General features: G+C 46.8%; 2 protein-coding genes across 7 annotated transcripts in view; one reads left to right on the top strand and one right to left on the bottom strand.

Annotated features, from left to right (window-relative positions):
- Nucleotides 1-16,764, top strand: part of LOC140917533 (uncharacterized) — a 204,297-nt gene extending 187,533 nt beyond the window's left edge. The window contains exon 2 of the transcript XR_012160881.1: nt 16,739-16,764. The gene's annotated coding sequence lies outside the window, so the exon portion shown is untranslated. The remainder of the gene's footprint in view (nt 1-16,738) is intronic.
- The window catches only part of HDAC8 (histone deacetylase 8), a 127,262-nt gene that overhangs the window by 69,562 nt on the left and 40,725 nt on the right, over nt 1-16,975 (bottom strand). For all 6 annotated transcript variants that reach the window (XM_073360604.1, XM_073360606.1, XM_073360607.1 and 3 more), the window contains 3 exons: nt 10,557-10,669; nt 7,621-7,698; nt 3,525-3,633 (listed from right to left, as the gene is read on the bottom strand). In XM_073360604.1, the coding sequence (XP_073216705.1) occupies nt 3,525-3,633; nt 7,621-7,698; nt 10,557-10,669 (300 nt within the window). The remainder of the gene's footprint in view (nt 1-3,524; nt 3,634-7,620; nt 7,699-10,556; nt 10,670-16,975) is intronic.

The following is a 16,975-nucleotide window of genomic DNA, read 5'->3' as shown; positions in this document are numbered from 1 at the left end:
AAACATGGATTTAACAGAGACACTGGTTTTATGGCTCATTACACCAATTGGTCTCCCACCTGCTAAGTCTTAATTGCCCACTTCATTTTAAGTGGTCTTATACAGCTTGCATGAACCCCTTATACTTAACAACCTGCCCCTCTTGTATTTACTTTCAACACTCTGGTTACTTGTTCAAGACTTGAGGAAGAGCTCTGACACTCAAAAGCCTGTTCCTTCCACCAACAGAAGTTAGTCAAATAGCAGATATTACCTCACCTATTTGTCTCACTCATATCCTGGGATCAACAGGCCTACAACAACACTTCAAACTATAAATTACAGAGATGTGCCATAAATGCACATTCCATCTGCCTCACGTGCACTCTCTATCGTCTGATCCCATTTCCTCAGGACTGGGCCTAACATTCCAAAATCTGAAGTTCTTTAAACAGGTGTCTTGTTTAATAAAAAGTCAATCTGCCACGAAAATATTTTCTCCTCTCCATGCACCCACCTCTCTTACATTCATTGACTGTTCATTCTAGGCCAGCAGATGGTTTATGATCTGATATTGTTTGACTCATCAAAGCTAGAAATGGGCATTTTGTGCCATTGTGAAAGGGTGATTCCACTTTCCTCAAGAGGGGGCTCAACCCTTGTTTTGATCCTGAAAGGTCCTCAAACTAAGGCACTAACTTAGAAAACCTTGCTTAAATCATTTTTAAGATGTACTATAGTTTTCTCTCCCTCAAAAGCCTGGACAGAAGAAACCACCACACCTGATCAGATCTGGTTCTTCTAGTCCAATATCCTGCCTCTGACAGTGACCACTGCCAGATGCTTCAGAGGAAGGGGCAAGAAACATGGACAAAAATATGGAATAACCCGCCCACAGCAGCCATTTCCTATTAACCCCAGGCAATCAATGGTCAACACACATGCGGAAATTTTAAGATTTCTATACTTGTATCCTATATAATGTAACTGCTGGTGTTATCACTAGGCCCAAAGTAACTAAGGCTCGTGACCTTCAGTGATGGAATACAAACATGCAGTTCCAACCCTTCTTTAACATTTTAAGCCTTCTTCCCTACTAAATACAAAACACACAAAGGTTTCTGTGCTATAAAGGTTTCACAATCACTCTTTTGGGGTGACCTGCACTGTGGTTTCTCCAATCAAGAGTAAAGCAACAATCCCAAACTCATGCTGAGAAAAACTTGATACCGCAGCTCAGCATGTACTGCTAACATATAATCATACTACATACGTGTACAAATAGTGATATGCTACGCACTGGGAATGTACTGTGTATGACCCAGTGAACAAATATTTACTGCTTTTGTACATCACTGACTCTGTTAGACGAGAATTAACTAAATTTCTCCTCCTCACATCATTAAATGTGAATGTACCACACTAACTGCTACAGCAATTTGAATAAACATCCTGTGAAATATTTCTGTTTGAATGCAAGTTCTGGATTATTTATTAGTATGGTTCTCCATATCTGTAATGTTGTTCAGGTGCTGTATTTTTATCTTCAGAAGGTTAATATTAAAATAGAGGTGAAGATACCCATCATCTTATCAGAACCTTTTTCATGAAGATCAAATAAATTAGCTATTCTGGATGATCTTATGAATAAGAGATAGTCAGTGATTAGCTAGAACCCATGTAACTTTCTCTTTTGATGGAGGAAATAGGTAAGTGCCTAAGTTTCCAGAGCAGTGTGTGTGTACAGATTTCTTGGACATCTCTGCACTGTGTATGACTGAAGCATACTGCTGCAGATGAGTATCCAGCTCTGCAGTTGTCAGTCTCAAATGTCTCATCTCTGGCTGCCTTTATCTACAATATTTTAAAGACATGTCAGACTTTTAAAAAAACAAATGTCACACTATGGCCTCTGTTCCACACAGCGGCTATTACTAACAATTACATTTAATTGGAGTCTGAGTCATTCAATTTCCAGAAACAATAGGCAATTATACATATGTCATACCACCCAAGAGCAGGATAGGAGTTTATCTGCTAGAACAAAAGCATTCAAACACAAGTACTCTTATTTATAGAGAGGCAAGTTCAAAGTGCACATGGTTTAAGACTCCAGGAGCAAAACTTCCTTTTTATTTATTTATATCATTGTGCTGCAATGGGACAGTTTCCATAGAGACGAGGAAGGCAGTTGCCACCAAGACGGAGGGAAGTGGCATGATTTTGCATAACTTTTTACTGGTGCTTGGCTGTGGGAATGCCAAAGAGCAAGTCTGGAGGCCAGCTATTTGCCAAAGAGGAAAAGGCCGCCAATGAAAGGGGGCTTCTCTCGCCAGCAGGGGTCACTGATGAGAAGAATACAAGGAAATACTTTGCACAGGGGGTAGTCAGTTTACAGGATTCACTGTCAGAGGAGGTCACAGAATCAAATACCATGACCACTTTGTAAATGGATGGATAATTTGACTCTATGATCATTGTTTTATTTCAGAAAAGAAGTCAGAGGGAAGGGATCTTTTAGCTTATTTAACACTCTCCAGGCCAATGCAAGATTTTCCCATTTAGCACATCGGACTTCACAAGTTTTATTTTTAGATTTTCCATGTATTTTGTTTGAATAGTTTTGAACTTGGGTTTAAATCACAACTTGAGTCACAAGTAGAAACAAATCTGATGGTCTCATCCTACTCCTGGGTAGATGTTTATTGGATTCTTAAAATCACTTTGTATTTTGACACAGTATGCTCAGAAGTGATCCAGGACTGGAATCATGGAGGTAGTGGAGGAAGTCGGGTACTGTACAGGTCAGGACAAACATGTATTGCCAGAGCTGGATTGGGAAGCTTGCACAATGACTTCCTATCACGTGTCTTGAGCTAGCAACTGGTTTAGCCCTTGGCTTTCATGAGCATTAGATTGACATACAAATGCATGCAGCAGCAGTGTCCTAAAGTTAATCACCTTTAGAAAAGAACAGGCTCTGGATTTCATTTTTTGCCAGAGAGGCTGATTTAGTGGTTTGTGTCATGCACCTGTGAAGGTGCAGAATTAGACTCCTTAGAACCAACCGTTCCAATTCCAGAAAAGATGGCTCAGTCCTTAATCCTTCCAAGATAGATAAAATAAATTTAATGGAGCTTTGCACTTGAGATGCTTTGCAAACAACCTTAACCTTGTCCTCCACCATGTCCCTCTCTGTATGGACACTAGAGATCCCACAGCACTAAGAGTAGATATTTGCCCTAGTGTGCTTGGTTAAAATTACACCCTCTGCCCCTCAAAATACACACACAGTTGAACTGGGTGCTTGTCCCCTTCCACCTAGAGGTGGATGACATTGCTGTTCAGTGCTTCTGTATATACAATCTGTATAGGGATTTGGGATCCTACAAGGTGAGCTCACCAGTTAACATATCTGTGTCTCTTTAAACTGACACCATAAAGGGGCCAAAACTTAAATAATAAAAAAGATTATTAAAAATCTGTACAGGTTTTGTTCTCTGAAATCCTCTGTTCAAACAAAACAGATAGAAAATGGGTCTCACGTCTCGCAGATCTGGTAATATTTCTCATCCTGAATGCCATCCTGGATAGGTACGTTGACACTGTAATATCGCCCCTTCCCCAGGCCAATGTCAGACACATCTCCTGTTCCTGAGCAATAAAAAACAAACCCAAACTATCAGTCAGCTAAGGAGAAAATGAGCTCAATAACAGCAGCTGTACAGATCAGAGATGTCTTCCACAGGATGGGAAGAATTGATGCACAGCACACCTTCAGAGAAGTCTGCACTCTACTTCCAACAGGGGAGGTTTTTGAGTTACTGGTTTGAGCATTGGCCTGCTAAACCCAGGGTTGTGAGTTCAATCCTTGAGGGGGCCATTTATCCCCAAAAATTGGGGATTGGTCCTCTTTGAGCAGGGGGTTGGACTAGATGACCTCCCGAGGTCCCTTCCAACCCTGATATTCTATGATTACCTATGATTACCTTGTTCAAGAAGTATCTGCCCTGGGGCAGATACTTCTAAGATTTCAAACCCTGCAAGCTACAGCCCCAGAGAGAGTTCAGAGACTTCAACACATTAGCAACAGTGGGAGAGGGAAGTATGTACGAACAGACCTACACACAGGTTGCTGCAACTGACAGTGAAAGGGGTTTTGGTAGAATCTGATGTTAAAGGGAGACAGTTAAAGGGATACTGCTGAAGTTTTGGATAAAAGCAATGACCTATCCAAGTGCTAAGGCTCTATATTCCCTAAGGTGTATAATAAATACCACTCTGACAGACAGAAAGATGGCCCAGTGGTTAGGACTTGGGAGATTTGGGTTTGATTTCCACCTCTGTCACAGACTTCCTTAGGCAAGTCACTCAGTCTCTCTGTACTCAGCTTCCCATCTGTAAGATGGGGATAATATTTCCTTTCTCACAACTACTGTCTGGCTTGCCCAGCAAGACTGTTAGCTCTTTAGGGCAGGGACTGTCTCTCACTATGGGCGTGTCTTCACTGCAGAGAGAACTTGGGCCCTTGCTCAGCTGTGGCCCCTAACCAGGCTCCTATCCACATGCACACACCTCTGACCCAAATGCAGTGGTGCTTTCCCTGGGCGATAGCTGGCTCATCTGGCAAAAGACTAAAGCCTGAATACTGCTTTCACTTGGGCTGCTAACTTGCCTACTTTGCCGTGATGATGCAGGCCATTTGAACGCTGATAGTCTTCCATTACCTTCCCACAATTCCCCCCCATGTGCTCTGAAGGACAGACAAGTTCTCCCACAATTCACTGGAAAAGAACCAGAGAGCAGCTCAGTTACTGCAGTGCTAAGCACCATGCAACATGCCCCCAGAAGTCCTAGCAACACACACGGGGGAGCCCAGCACCAGTGTGGACACAGAAACTTAAGTATGGATTTGCAGTATGGCTGTCCACACCCAGGCTAGGCCAACCCAGATGCCAATCACCCGAATTAATTCTGCAGTGAGAAGCGTCTGTACAGCACCCAGCACAATGGGTCCTGTGGGGGCCTCTGGGCATTATCATAATACAATAATTGGACAGAGCCTGCAAAAATATGAAGCCTGATCCACAACAAAGCTACACTCAGGGCTTCAGATTTTCACGTTTAACCAACAAACACCAATAAAAAACCCAGAAGTGTTACTCGTATTTAAGGCCTTGTCTACACAGAGCAGTGATGAAGACTACAAAGGTGTGATTTCTAAATTACACCACCACATTGCACATTAATTAGTGAGTGTAGACCCTCCTGGTGCACACTAAACATTCCCTAGTGCGCTTTAATGTAGTACTATTTAAAACAGGCTCTGGCATGGGAGGAGGCAGTGTGAAAGGCTCTGGCAGCTGAGAGTTGCTGGAGCCTTTCCCCACTGCAGTAAAAGGCTCTTGCACTGGGAGGCAGAGAGGAGACATATACTACATATATTCATATGATATACACATAATATAGACATTTTTATACACACACACAACCTCATTACAGTATATACAAAGAAAAAGCCCCCCAACCCCTGAAACATGGAACTCAAAAGTTGCTAAAAATAAACCCTGAAAAGTGAAATTATTAATCCCTGAAAAGCAGAAGCCCTAGCTCTACTGTTAACACCAGTAAGAATCTGGCCTGTGGTTTGAAGGCCTACAGCTATTCTCGGAGCTGCGCAGGCATCTTGATGCTGCTGGCACACATGCAGTGAAGGTACAACCTCAGAGGAGATGCACTATTCAGGCTCAGTCCTGCAAGGCACCGAGATATCTGGCCCCAATCCAGCAAAGCACATAAGCATGTGCTTAACTTTAAGTACGTAAGTCATCCCAGTGAAATCAATGGGACTATTCAAATGCTCAAAGTTAAGTACATGCTTAAGTGCTTTGCTGGATTGGGGCCAGAGGGCTCAGCACATGGCAGGACAGACCTACATGGGTTGCACAGCACCTATGAACAGGATATGGTGATGATAAAACTTGTCATAAGAGGTTTCTTGGTCAGTATCATGGAAAATCATTTCCTAACACTAAACTGGAATGGATTTAGAAAGATTCACTGATCATTTAAGATCTTCACTGACTTTACATTTCACTCAGCTCAGACAGTAAAACTAGACTCGCCAGCTTCACGCAGGGTTTCTATAGTCAGTTACACTTACTGCACAGCACTGTTGCGTTTGGGTTGCCAACATTGCAGGGGACGTCTGAATTACATTTTCCTTCAATTACAAAAGCTGACATGAATTGAGGCTTTTAAGGTTTATTTAACACTAAACCTAAAAAATTCATTAAATGTTCCCTTTAAACAAAAAAGCTATTTTAAAAATTTTACCTCTGATCGGAGCAAACAGTGTGTCACATGAAAAAGCGGAAAACACTGGTAAGAGTTGCTTCTTGATTATCATACACATTGTAAGGAGAGTGGTCACTTTAGATAAGCTATTATCAACAGGAGAGTGGGTTTGTGTGTGGGCGGGGGGGTGGGGAGAAAACCTGGATTTGTCCTGGAAATGGCCCACCTTGATTATCATACACATTGTAAGGAGAGTGATCACTTTACATAAACTATTACCAGCAGGAGAGTGGGGTGGGGAAAACCTTTTGTAGTGATTAACTCCCATTTTTTCATGATTTGTGTATATAAAAACATCTTTTGTATTTTCCACAGTATGCATCCGATGAAGTGAGCTGTAGCTCACGGAAGCTTATGTTCAAAAAAATTGGTTAGTCTCTAAGGTGCCACAAGTACTCCTTTTCTTTCTATACATCTAATCATATCACAGCTGAAAGCAGGTAAAGAGGACGACTGCAGACGTTTCTTGACAGAGTCCTGCAAAGCTTTCACAAGTGCCAATAGAGCCCTCCCTAGCCATTGACAGGCTAACTCATACAGTATGTCTATATTCACGGTGGCATGTAAAGTACAGACACTGCCCACCCAGCTAGCATGGGTATAACTAGCAATGTAGAGACGGTGAGACAGGACTTAGACAAGAAGGTTAGAGTGCCCTACATGCCTGAACCCCCACGGTAGATATTCGACACGGGCTGTGTACAGCCCAAGCAGTGCCTCACATGCCTACACCGCTATTTTTAGCAGCATAGTGTCCCCGCTGTCTCCTCACTGCCAGAGCCTTTCACTGTGCCATATAGTGTCTGTACTCGACACGCTGCAGTAAGTGAAGACATAGCTCTAGAGATTCCCACGTTAGAGCCTCACCGCCTACCTCTCTTGAAAAACGCACAAGCAAAGGATGCCTTGCATCTCATCGCATTGTCCCCTCTCCCCTCTAAAGGTATACAGAGGGTGAGGTTGCCCTCAGTGCTCCTTCTGGGCTCATTCAAGCACTGCTGATGCTCTACTTTTTTCTCTGCTACACAGCAGGACACCAGCCCAGGCAGAGAGCGGCAGCACAGTGGAATGGACCCAGCAGTGGCTGTGCCCTTGAGGTATAGTGTCGGGAAGAGGCTGAGGAAGTGCACTACTGAGTGTATGGGCTCCTCTTATATTGTTTTCTGGGTAGAGAGAGGATTCAGACACAGATGGGTGGTGGGAAACCTGGAAAGAGTGAAGGGGACAGGACATAACCCAAGCGCAGAAACTGCTAGTTAGTGAAGCCATAATAAGATTGCTTACCTGGGAAAAATCCTGGTGAAAACTTATGCAGAGACACAGTCATGACTTTGGAGGTGAAACTAAAGGCATCTTCCACACCTAACAGGGAGAGAGAAAGAAACTCAGGTGTCACTTACTCACATAAACTACACATTACAAAGAAAACACAAGAGCTCACCTCAAACAAGCAGTAGGGGGAAAGGGAGAGAATGCGCAAAAGGCAGACATGACACAGTAAATCCATCCTTAACAAATGGAGACGAGTTCAAATGTGGCGTGGATGACAAGTGAAATGAGTTTTACTGGTCTCAACCTAATCATTGGTGAATGCATCTCCACATCACAAATCATTGCAAAAGTCAGCAGCACTGGTATTGTCTGCTCAGACTGGAAGAGCAGAGAACAGCCTGGCAGCTCAGAATTAGGGTGCCCCGGGATAAACCTGTCCCTGATTATAACCAGAGTTAATGGTCCATCCCTTTTAGCAGCATTCCAGTTCACCAAGTCTCTTTTTAATATACATAGACACTGGGAAAGAAGTTGCAGAAGACTTAACACAAACCAAATGTGGGGGGGAAATGGACCAAAATGAAACACACCATAAAAATTAGGAGAGCAGGAAATGTTAAAAAGTGTTGAAATAATGGCCCCAATGCAGAGAGCAGCTTCAGTCAAGGCCCGTTCCGGATTTTGTTTTATAGAATCATCATTTAGTATGGATTGCTGCAACACCAAAAATCTGCATTGACAACATTAAGCAATTAAGCCCCAGGATTGGCCATGACACAGTCCTGCGTCCTGTATGGAAGGCAAAGGGCAGTGAGGAAATCCTCTTGCTGGAGACCCTTGGCGGAATGGCTTAATAGAATTAGAGCTTGTTAATACAGAGCTTGTTGTTTTTAATATTCCAACACTGCTCAGAACATCACCACAGGGCCTTGTGTTTTAATAATACAGAGCAAGCACCAGGACTTGGGAGAGCCATACAAGGCATCTCCTAACACGAGTCAGCAACTAGCCCTAGGTGCTCAAAGGTATTTAGGCACCTAAACTCTTACTAAAATCAATGGGAGTTAGGTGCTTAAATACCTTAAAGACCTGGGCCTAAGTGAATTGAGGGAACCTCACCTTGCTAAGTGGAGAAAAAGCCATTCTTTACAGCAGCGGTTCTCAAACTTCATTGCACTGTGACCCCCTTCTGACAACAAAAATTACTACATGACCCCAGGAGTGGGGACTGAAGCCTGAGCTTGCTGCCCCGGTTTGGGGGGCCCAAAACCCGAGCCCCACCGCCCCAGGTGGAGGCACTAAAGCCGAAGATCAAGGGCGTCAGCCCTGGCCAGCGGGCACGTAATCTGAGCCCTGCTGTCCAGGGCTGAAGCCCTTGGGCTTTGGCTTTGTCCCCAGGTGGTGGGGCTCAGGCTTCAACTTCAGCCCCAGGCAGCAGGGCTTGGGCTTCAGCCCTGGACCCCAGAAAGTCTAATGCTAGCCCTGACAATCCCATTAAAACAGAGTCCTAACCCACTGACCCACAGTTTGAGAACCCCTGCTTTACAGCAAGATGAGAGCTAGCACCTCTGGCTTGTGAAAGCTGCACTCTAGACATCCTCCTCCATACATGAGTCTGTTTGCAGGGCCCCAGTGCCTCACCACTCTTCACTTCCCACCAGCAGCATTGGCGAGGAGACATGGGCTATGGCGCTGATGACACCCCAGCCTGCCCTAGCTCTTCACTTATATCAACCCAAGTGAATCAGTCATGTGCTCTACCAGGGGTCAGGTAGAGATCGGGGCCTGGATCTGGCCTAGCTGACAAAGGCTCAACTCACTGAAGACTGCAATGATACTGGTAGATTGGGGAAAACAATGAAAAGATTTGGCCAGAATTATACCTGTCCCTCTGAATGCGTATCTGCCGTCTTAGGATCTGGCTAGATCCCCAGCCATTGCAATCAAGACAGCTGTTTCACAACTCCATTAGAAGGCTGGGACTTTTTTGGATGCCACTAATCCACATGTTTATTACCTTGACCTGAGGGTACCACCGTGCATTCAACATGGGAGTGTACCTTAAACCAACTAGCAAAGCCAAGTGTGTACAGACTGCAGCATCCCACTTGCTATGCAGGGTATCAAGACAGAACACCAGAGCTCCTAGATCTACACTGGTTTCTGGAAATCATGTAAAGGTGTTGGCTCTGACATGTTAAGCTCTGAGTGGTTTGGCCCCTCCCATTTAAGAGAACCTCTCAGTCCTCGTGCTGTACTGCTGGAGTTTAGCTCTAGTGCATCTTCTGATTTCAAGTCCCCTTAGTGTTAAAGAGAAGGATCTACTGGCAGGGTCTTCTTCTAGAGGAGCCCTCAGCAGCATAGCCTCTTCCCCCACACCTAAATAGTCCAAAGTAGCCTGGATCTGCCGAACTTCAGGGCATGATGCAAATCTCATCTATTTTCACAGCCTGAAGAGCAGCTCTCATCACCCTTCTTCTATGGGGCAGCGGAACTGCTTTCTTTCCCTTAGTTGTAGTTGATTAATAGCAGGGATGTTTTTCTAAAAGTTATGCTCTAGTTTAAACAGCAGTTCTGCAGGGGTAGTCCAGTGGCCTGCATTACACAGGAGCCCAGACTAGGTGATCACAGGTGTCCCCTCTGGACTTGGAATCTGTGCAAGAGCAGTAATGGGGCGAGATGAGGCTGTTCATTTGTGTACATTTTGTTTGAAGAAGTGTATTTTTACTTTATGGCTGAGGTGTCAAGAGTGCAGCACTGGGGCTTTTCATATGATTTTATAAACCCAAACAAACAGGCACAAAGCCTGCCCACCTGCCACTTTATCTTCAAACTGCTGTGGGCAATCTCTATTGCAGTAACAGCCCCTCAGCGATCCTGGCTCCCGCAAAGCTTCCCCAAAGCACTGCCCTGCCAGGACTGCTTAGCAGCCCAAATGGCGGCCTTACCATCCCCATGATGCAAGTCCAAGTCAATATAGAGGATGCGGTCGAATTTCTGACGCAGCCTCAGGATGCCCAGGACAGCGTCATTTAGGTAGCAAAAGCCAGAAGCTTCATCTCTGCAAGGAAACATTCAGGAAGTTAAACATCCCCAAGTGGAGACAAGACAGTTGTTATCCCCAACCTTTGCCCCCTGCACCCTCCACAACCCCCATCCAGCAGCATGGCATCCATCTTGTCTGGACTAAAAGAAGGAGCACTAAGGCATGGCTGTCAACTAGCCCCACTGGTCAGGAGCAGCAACGTGAGAGCCAGCCACAAGACACACAGAGTATCTGATCAGTTACATGGGACTTTGGAAACCTGGGCTCGATGTCCAGCTTGAAATGTTAAATATGAGGTTGCTGGTCTTGTCCCACACCAAAACAGACGTCATGGCCTCTGGTGGCTTGAGAGACTGTGCTCGAGTGGCCCAGGGATGAACAGCAGAGGGAAGTACAGAGCAGCTAAACACACAAATTCAGCTGCCATTAGCCTCTTGCAAATCTAAAACACTTTAAGTGAATTTGCTGCTACTGAAAGGTGGCAGATTGACAGTCCAGTGCCTAAAACTCCTCTGTCTCCGCACAATACTGAGACACTGCAGCACAATCTTCCCCCTGCCAATGCACCTCAGCCCTACCTTGGAGAGACATATCCCGCCTTCCTCCCACCATGGAGGTCTACAAGCCCAAGCTAATCTTTGTAGGCAGTCTCAGCTGATTGGCTAAAAGTGAGCAGTCTGGCGCTCTGGACTCCTGCTGCTAGGAACTCCCCCAAGAACTCCGACACCCAACAGATAAAGCCAAAGTACTCAGCATTGGCCTTACTTCAAGGACAGCAATCAAACCACTGCTGTCCTGGGCTGGATCCCACTCCCACCCCCACCCAGTCTCCATTTAGTTTTGATGGTTGAAATCCACCTCATAGCTTGCACATGCGAGAAGTGTATATCCCCAATGAAGTGTAACAATGCAGCTCAGAGGAAGAGGAGTGCAACTTTAAACACTCCTCCCCCTCCAGAAAATTCACCAGCGAGGGAGTCATTGGGGTGGGAATTAAGCTGCTGGTAGGAATGGCTTTCTTCCTCCCCCCATGGAAAGGAGGGCCCATGAAATTAATGTGAAACATGCTTTCCTTGCTCATGTGTATCTGCCACATTGTCATATAAATGGAGGAAATGCAAGCTGCTGTAGGGAAACTGCTGTCCCCAGCTAGTGCATGGGACTTTTACATTCCCAGCACTGCCTCTGCAGAAAAGTCCTATTTTTCCTATCCCAGGAATTCTTCATATGTACAAGGCTGATTTAAGGAGACAGCAAGAAAAGGAAAAGGGGAAATCACCACTTTGTAAGAATCCAGGCTGAATGCTGGCTCAGATCTGCTGTGGAAAGCATGTTAATACAGAAGTCACCTAAGCACAACCCCTAGAGTTCTCTTTGAGAGGCAGGACAGCACAATGAACTCAGCACCACACAACAGGAGTCAGGAGACCTGGGTTCTATTTCCAGTTCTGCCACTAACGGGCTGTGTGACCGCAGGGAAGTCACTTAACTGCTTTGTGCCTCAGTTTCCCACCCCCTCACCCGCCAGTAAAGTGGGGGTAACAATAGTCACCCATCTAGAAGCCCATTAAAGGGAAAGAAAGAATATCAATAACCCAATATCTAAGACGAAGCTGCAAGCTTCATGGGCCATAAGCCTTAATATCTTGATCCTGATATTCATGCCACTGCACTAAAGGGAAGGGCAGCTGCAATCTTCTCCCTTTTATGGAAGTTAAAGGCAGACCTCCAACTTCTGGAACACTGTCCATGTGACCGTTGGCTGGCCAAAGTTTGGGTGCCCATATCCCAGGAGGTTTAGGAGCATGCTGAATTCTAGCAGAACAAGGAATGCTGGTGCCTTTCTTACAGGATACAATCCAATAAAAAGCAAAGCTGTGAAGAAAATCCTTCTGCACTTTCAAAGCCCTGTCACAAAAGCTGACCTACAGTCCTGCCCACTTTGAGTCATCCACACAATAAATCAAGATAACTTTTTCTCAGCCAGGGCCTTGCTCTCTTTGGCAGCAATCTCCAGCTCCTTGTCATGCTTGGAGCTAGCGTCTGTGAGCAGAGCATCAGCAATGCAACAGTAAACACCTGGAGCACAGCCACAATAAGTCTTCCAGGCAGGCAGAAGTAATTGGCCACCACTCAGTTACTCCTGGGGGAATTCTGTGCCACTGCGCGCGTGCAGAATTCATGTCCCCGACAGATTTCTTTGCTTCCCCGCACAAAACTTACTCTCTGACGGGGAAGCAAAGGGAAGCCGCAAGAGCAGTCACGTGCCACTCCCCAGCAGTGTGCGTGCATCGTTTCAGGTGCCAGAAGCAGCTAGCAGAGGCGTTAATCACTGGGGGAAAGGACTGGGGATGCCCCGGCCAGTGGCTTCTATCCAGCTGCTAGTCCCAGCTGGGCTGGGGAGGATGGGACTTCCTCTTCCCCTGCAAGGAGCAGCCAGGACTAGGTCAAATCCAGCCCCAGAAACCTCTCCAGCTGCAGGAAGCTCCACACCCCTCTGTTTCCTGCCTCCATTGCTCCTGAGCTATGGGGGGAAGGGTCACTGAGCTATTGGGGGAGGGGGCACAGATCGCCCCACCAAACCTCACCCCCGTACCCAGAACCCCCCCACCGAGCCCCACCTTCCTGCATCCACACCCCATCCTTGCACCCAGACTGCCACCTGCAACTGAACTCCCACCCCAGAAGCCCCACCCTACCTGCACCACTCTGACAAGCTCCCTGCACCCACACCCCACTGAGCCATACCAAGTCAGCACACAGACCCACCCCATGAAGCCAGCACTCAGACACCCCCCATGAGCCCCAACCACCTTCACCTTGACCCCCCTGCAGAGTCCCAGTACCTCTGCACCTAGAACCACCCCCAACAAGCCCATTCATCCAGATCCCCCCTCACCCAGATCCCTCACCAAGCCGCCTGCACCCAGATTGCTCCAAACAGAACCCCATCATACCTGAATCTCCCCACACTAAGCCCCTCCACACTTGGATCATGCTGGACTGAGTCTGCCTGCCTCCATACAGCTAGTGTGATTGGCACGGTGGGGCGGGGCCCTGGGGTGTTTCTGGGGCAGGCCTGACCCTTACAATGTGTCAGGGTCAGGTGCAGCCTTACCGCCGAGTCCATGTCTGGGGTGGAGGGTGGGCTGCAGGGTGATCTCCCACCTCTGTGCCTGGGCTCCCATTGCCATGCTGGAGCCTCCACATTTATTGATTGACAAATAAAAATTGCAAAATTTTGCAGACTTTTAAAATTTTGGGCGCAGAATGCCCCCAGGAGTAACTCAGGGCAGGCTGACCCATACCGTGCTTTCTAGCCCACTTTTAAGGGTGTGTCTACACTGCCGCTGGGAATGAGCCTCCCAGCCCGGGTCCATAGTCTCACACTAGCATGCTGAAACAGCTGTGTAGATGCTGCAGCTTGGGCCAGAGCTCAAGCTCTGGGCCTGGGCGGGGTGGGGGGGCTTGAGAGCCTGAGCCACAACAGCTACACAGCCAGCACAAGTCTGTGGACCAGGGCTGGCAGACTTGCTCCCAGTGGCAATGCAGACATATCCACTATGGTTCAAGTTACAGGGCCTCCCCTGTTCCTTTACCAGACTTGTCCATGTTCTCAGACCTCACTACTGGAAATGTTGCTGGATATTCACCCTGTGGTTCTCTCTGCTCAGTATCCTCACCACCACCACTCTCTGCCTCTGCGGCACAAGATGGTGGGGTAGATGGGAACAAGCTCTGGAGAGTAGTCTTGTAGTTTCTAACACTCATGCTGCAAATTGGCACGGGTACTGTCCAGAGACCTCTAGCTCCATTAACAGAGAAATGCTAGGGACTGTTTCTCTAAAAGCATCCAGGGAGCATTTTTTAGTTTTACTAACATACAGGCTATTTTTCCCATTTTAAATGTTTGACATTTAAGATTATGGCTTCTGCTTAACTTCACCTGGGCTCCACGGTAATAAAACTGCTGAACCAGTACATTAAGAGAGCCCCTGCTAGACTGTTCCCCCCACCACTGAACTGGGGACAGAGTATTTTAGCATACTAACCATACACCATAAGAGATTGATCGGGTTACAAGTGATATGGCTTCCTGGACTAGTCTCTCTTAGACCACGGCCCACATTACAGAGCTAACAATTCACAGGATGACTGACAATCTTCTCCGGGACTGGACTAGCAGAGGATGCTGAAGTTGGGCACTTAGCTAGTGGGTAAAACTAGGTAGCAGTTCAGGACTGGTATAGCAGGGGTCACTGGAAAGGCCACAAAGACAGGATTGGGGAGGTGCATTGGCAAGGCTGTGCAGGGAACCTGCAGCGTCCACCAGCCCTGTCTCTTGGCCATCTTTATTAGAATCAAATGTACTTTTTAAAAATGTACTTTCTAAAAATAATGAATCTCCCTTTCCCCAAAAAGAGCACAACTGGATTCTAAGCCAGGGCAGGTCTCCAACAGCTAGATCACTCCCCACTGTATTTTCCACTGAATGCATCCGATGAAGTGAGTTGTAGCTCACGAAAGCTTATGCTCAAATAAATTTGTTAGTCTCTAAGCCCTGGTCTACACTAGGAGTTTAGGTCAAATTTAGCAGCGTTAAATCGATGTAAACCTGCACCCATCCACACGATGAAGCCCTTTTTTTCGACTTAAAGGGCTCTTAAAATCAATTTCCTTAATCCACCTCTGACAAGTGGATTAGCGCTTAAATCGGCCTTGCCGGGTCGAATTTGGGGTACTGTGGACGCAATTAGACGGTATTGGCCTCCGGGAGCTATCCCAGAGTGCTCTATTGTGACCGCTCTGGACAGCATTCTCAACTCAGATGCACTGGCCAGGTAGACAGGAAAAGGCCCGCGAACTTTTGAATTTCAATTTCCTGTTTGCATGGTCACCTGCAGCTTGCCACGCTGGCCAGAGCTCATCAGCAGAGGTGACCATGATGGACTCCCAGAATCGCAAAAGAGCTCCAGCATGGACCAAACGGGAGGTACGGGATCTGATCGCTGTATGGGGAGAGGAATCCGTGCTATCAGAACTCCATTCCAGTTTTCGAAATGCCAAAACCTTTGTGAAAATCTCCCAGGGCATGAAGGACAGAGGCCATAACAGGGACTCGAAGCAGTGCCGCGTGAAACTTAAGGAACTGAGGCAAGCCTACCAGAAAACCAGAGAGGCAAACGACCGCTCCGGGTCAGAGCCCCAAACATGCTGCTTCTATGATGAGCTGCATGCCATTTTAGGGGGTTCAGCCACCACTACCCCAGCCGTGTTGTTTGACTCCTTCAATGGAGATGGAGGCAACATGGAAGCAGGTTTTGGGGATGAGGAAGATGATGATGATGAAGTTGTAGATAGCTCACAGCAAGCAAGCGGAGAAACCGGTTTTCCCAACAGCCAGGAACTGTTTCTCACCCTGGACCTGGAGCCAGTACCCCCCGGACCCACCCAAGGCTGCCTCCCGGACTCGCCAGGTGGAGAAGGGACCTCTGGTGAGTGTGCCTTTTAAAATAGTATACATGGTTTAAAAGCAAGCATGTTAATGATTAATTTGCCCTGGCATTCGCGGCTCTCCTGGATGTACTCCCAAAGCTTTTGCAAAAGGTTTCTGGGGAGGGCAGCCTTATTCCATCCACCATGGTAGGACACTTTACAACAGCAGGCCAGTAGCATGTACTCGGGAATCATTGTAGAACAAAGCATTGCACTGTATGTTTGCTGGCATTCAAACAACATCTGTTCTTTATCTCTCTGTGTTATCCTCAGGAGAGTGGTATCATTCATGGTCACCTGGTTGAAATAGGGTGCTTTTCTTCAGGGGACACTCAGAGGTGCCCGTTCCTGCTGGGCTGTTTGCCTGTGGCTGAACAGAAATGTTCCCTGCTGTTAGCCGGGGGGTTGGGGGGGTGGGGTGTGAGGGGCTAGCCACATGGTGGGGGGAGGCAAAATGCGACCTTGGAACGAAAGCACATATGCTGTGTATGTAATGTTAACAGCAAGGTTTACCGTGAAAGAGTGTAGCCATTGTTCTAGAAAATGTGTCTTTTTAAATATCACTGCCTCTTTTTTTTTCTCCACCAGCTGCATGTGTTTCAATGATCACAGCATCTTCTCCTTCCTAGAGGCTAGTGAAGATTAGAAGGTGAAAAAAACGCACTCATGATGAAATGTTCTCTGAGCTCATGGTGTCCTCCCACACTGACATAGTACAGATGACTGCGTGGAGGCAGACAATGTCAGAGTCCAGGAAAACACAATATGACCGGGAGGAGAGGTGGCAGGCTGAAGAGGGGGCTGAAGCTCAAATGTGGTGGCAGC

The sequence above is a fragment of the Lepidochelys kempii genome, chromosome 9 (genome assembly GCF_965140265.1).
Source record: "Lepidochelys kempii isolate rLepKem1 chromosome 9, rLepKem1.hap2, whole genome shotgun sequence".
Taxonomy (NCBI): Eukaryota; Metazoa; Chordata; order Testudines; family Cheloniidae; genus Lepidochelys; species Lepidochelys kempii.
The sequence above is the reverse complement of the archived record's forward strand: the minus strand, read 5'-3'. Positions and strand labels throughout refer to the sequence as shown.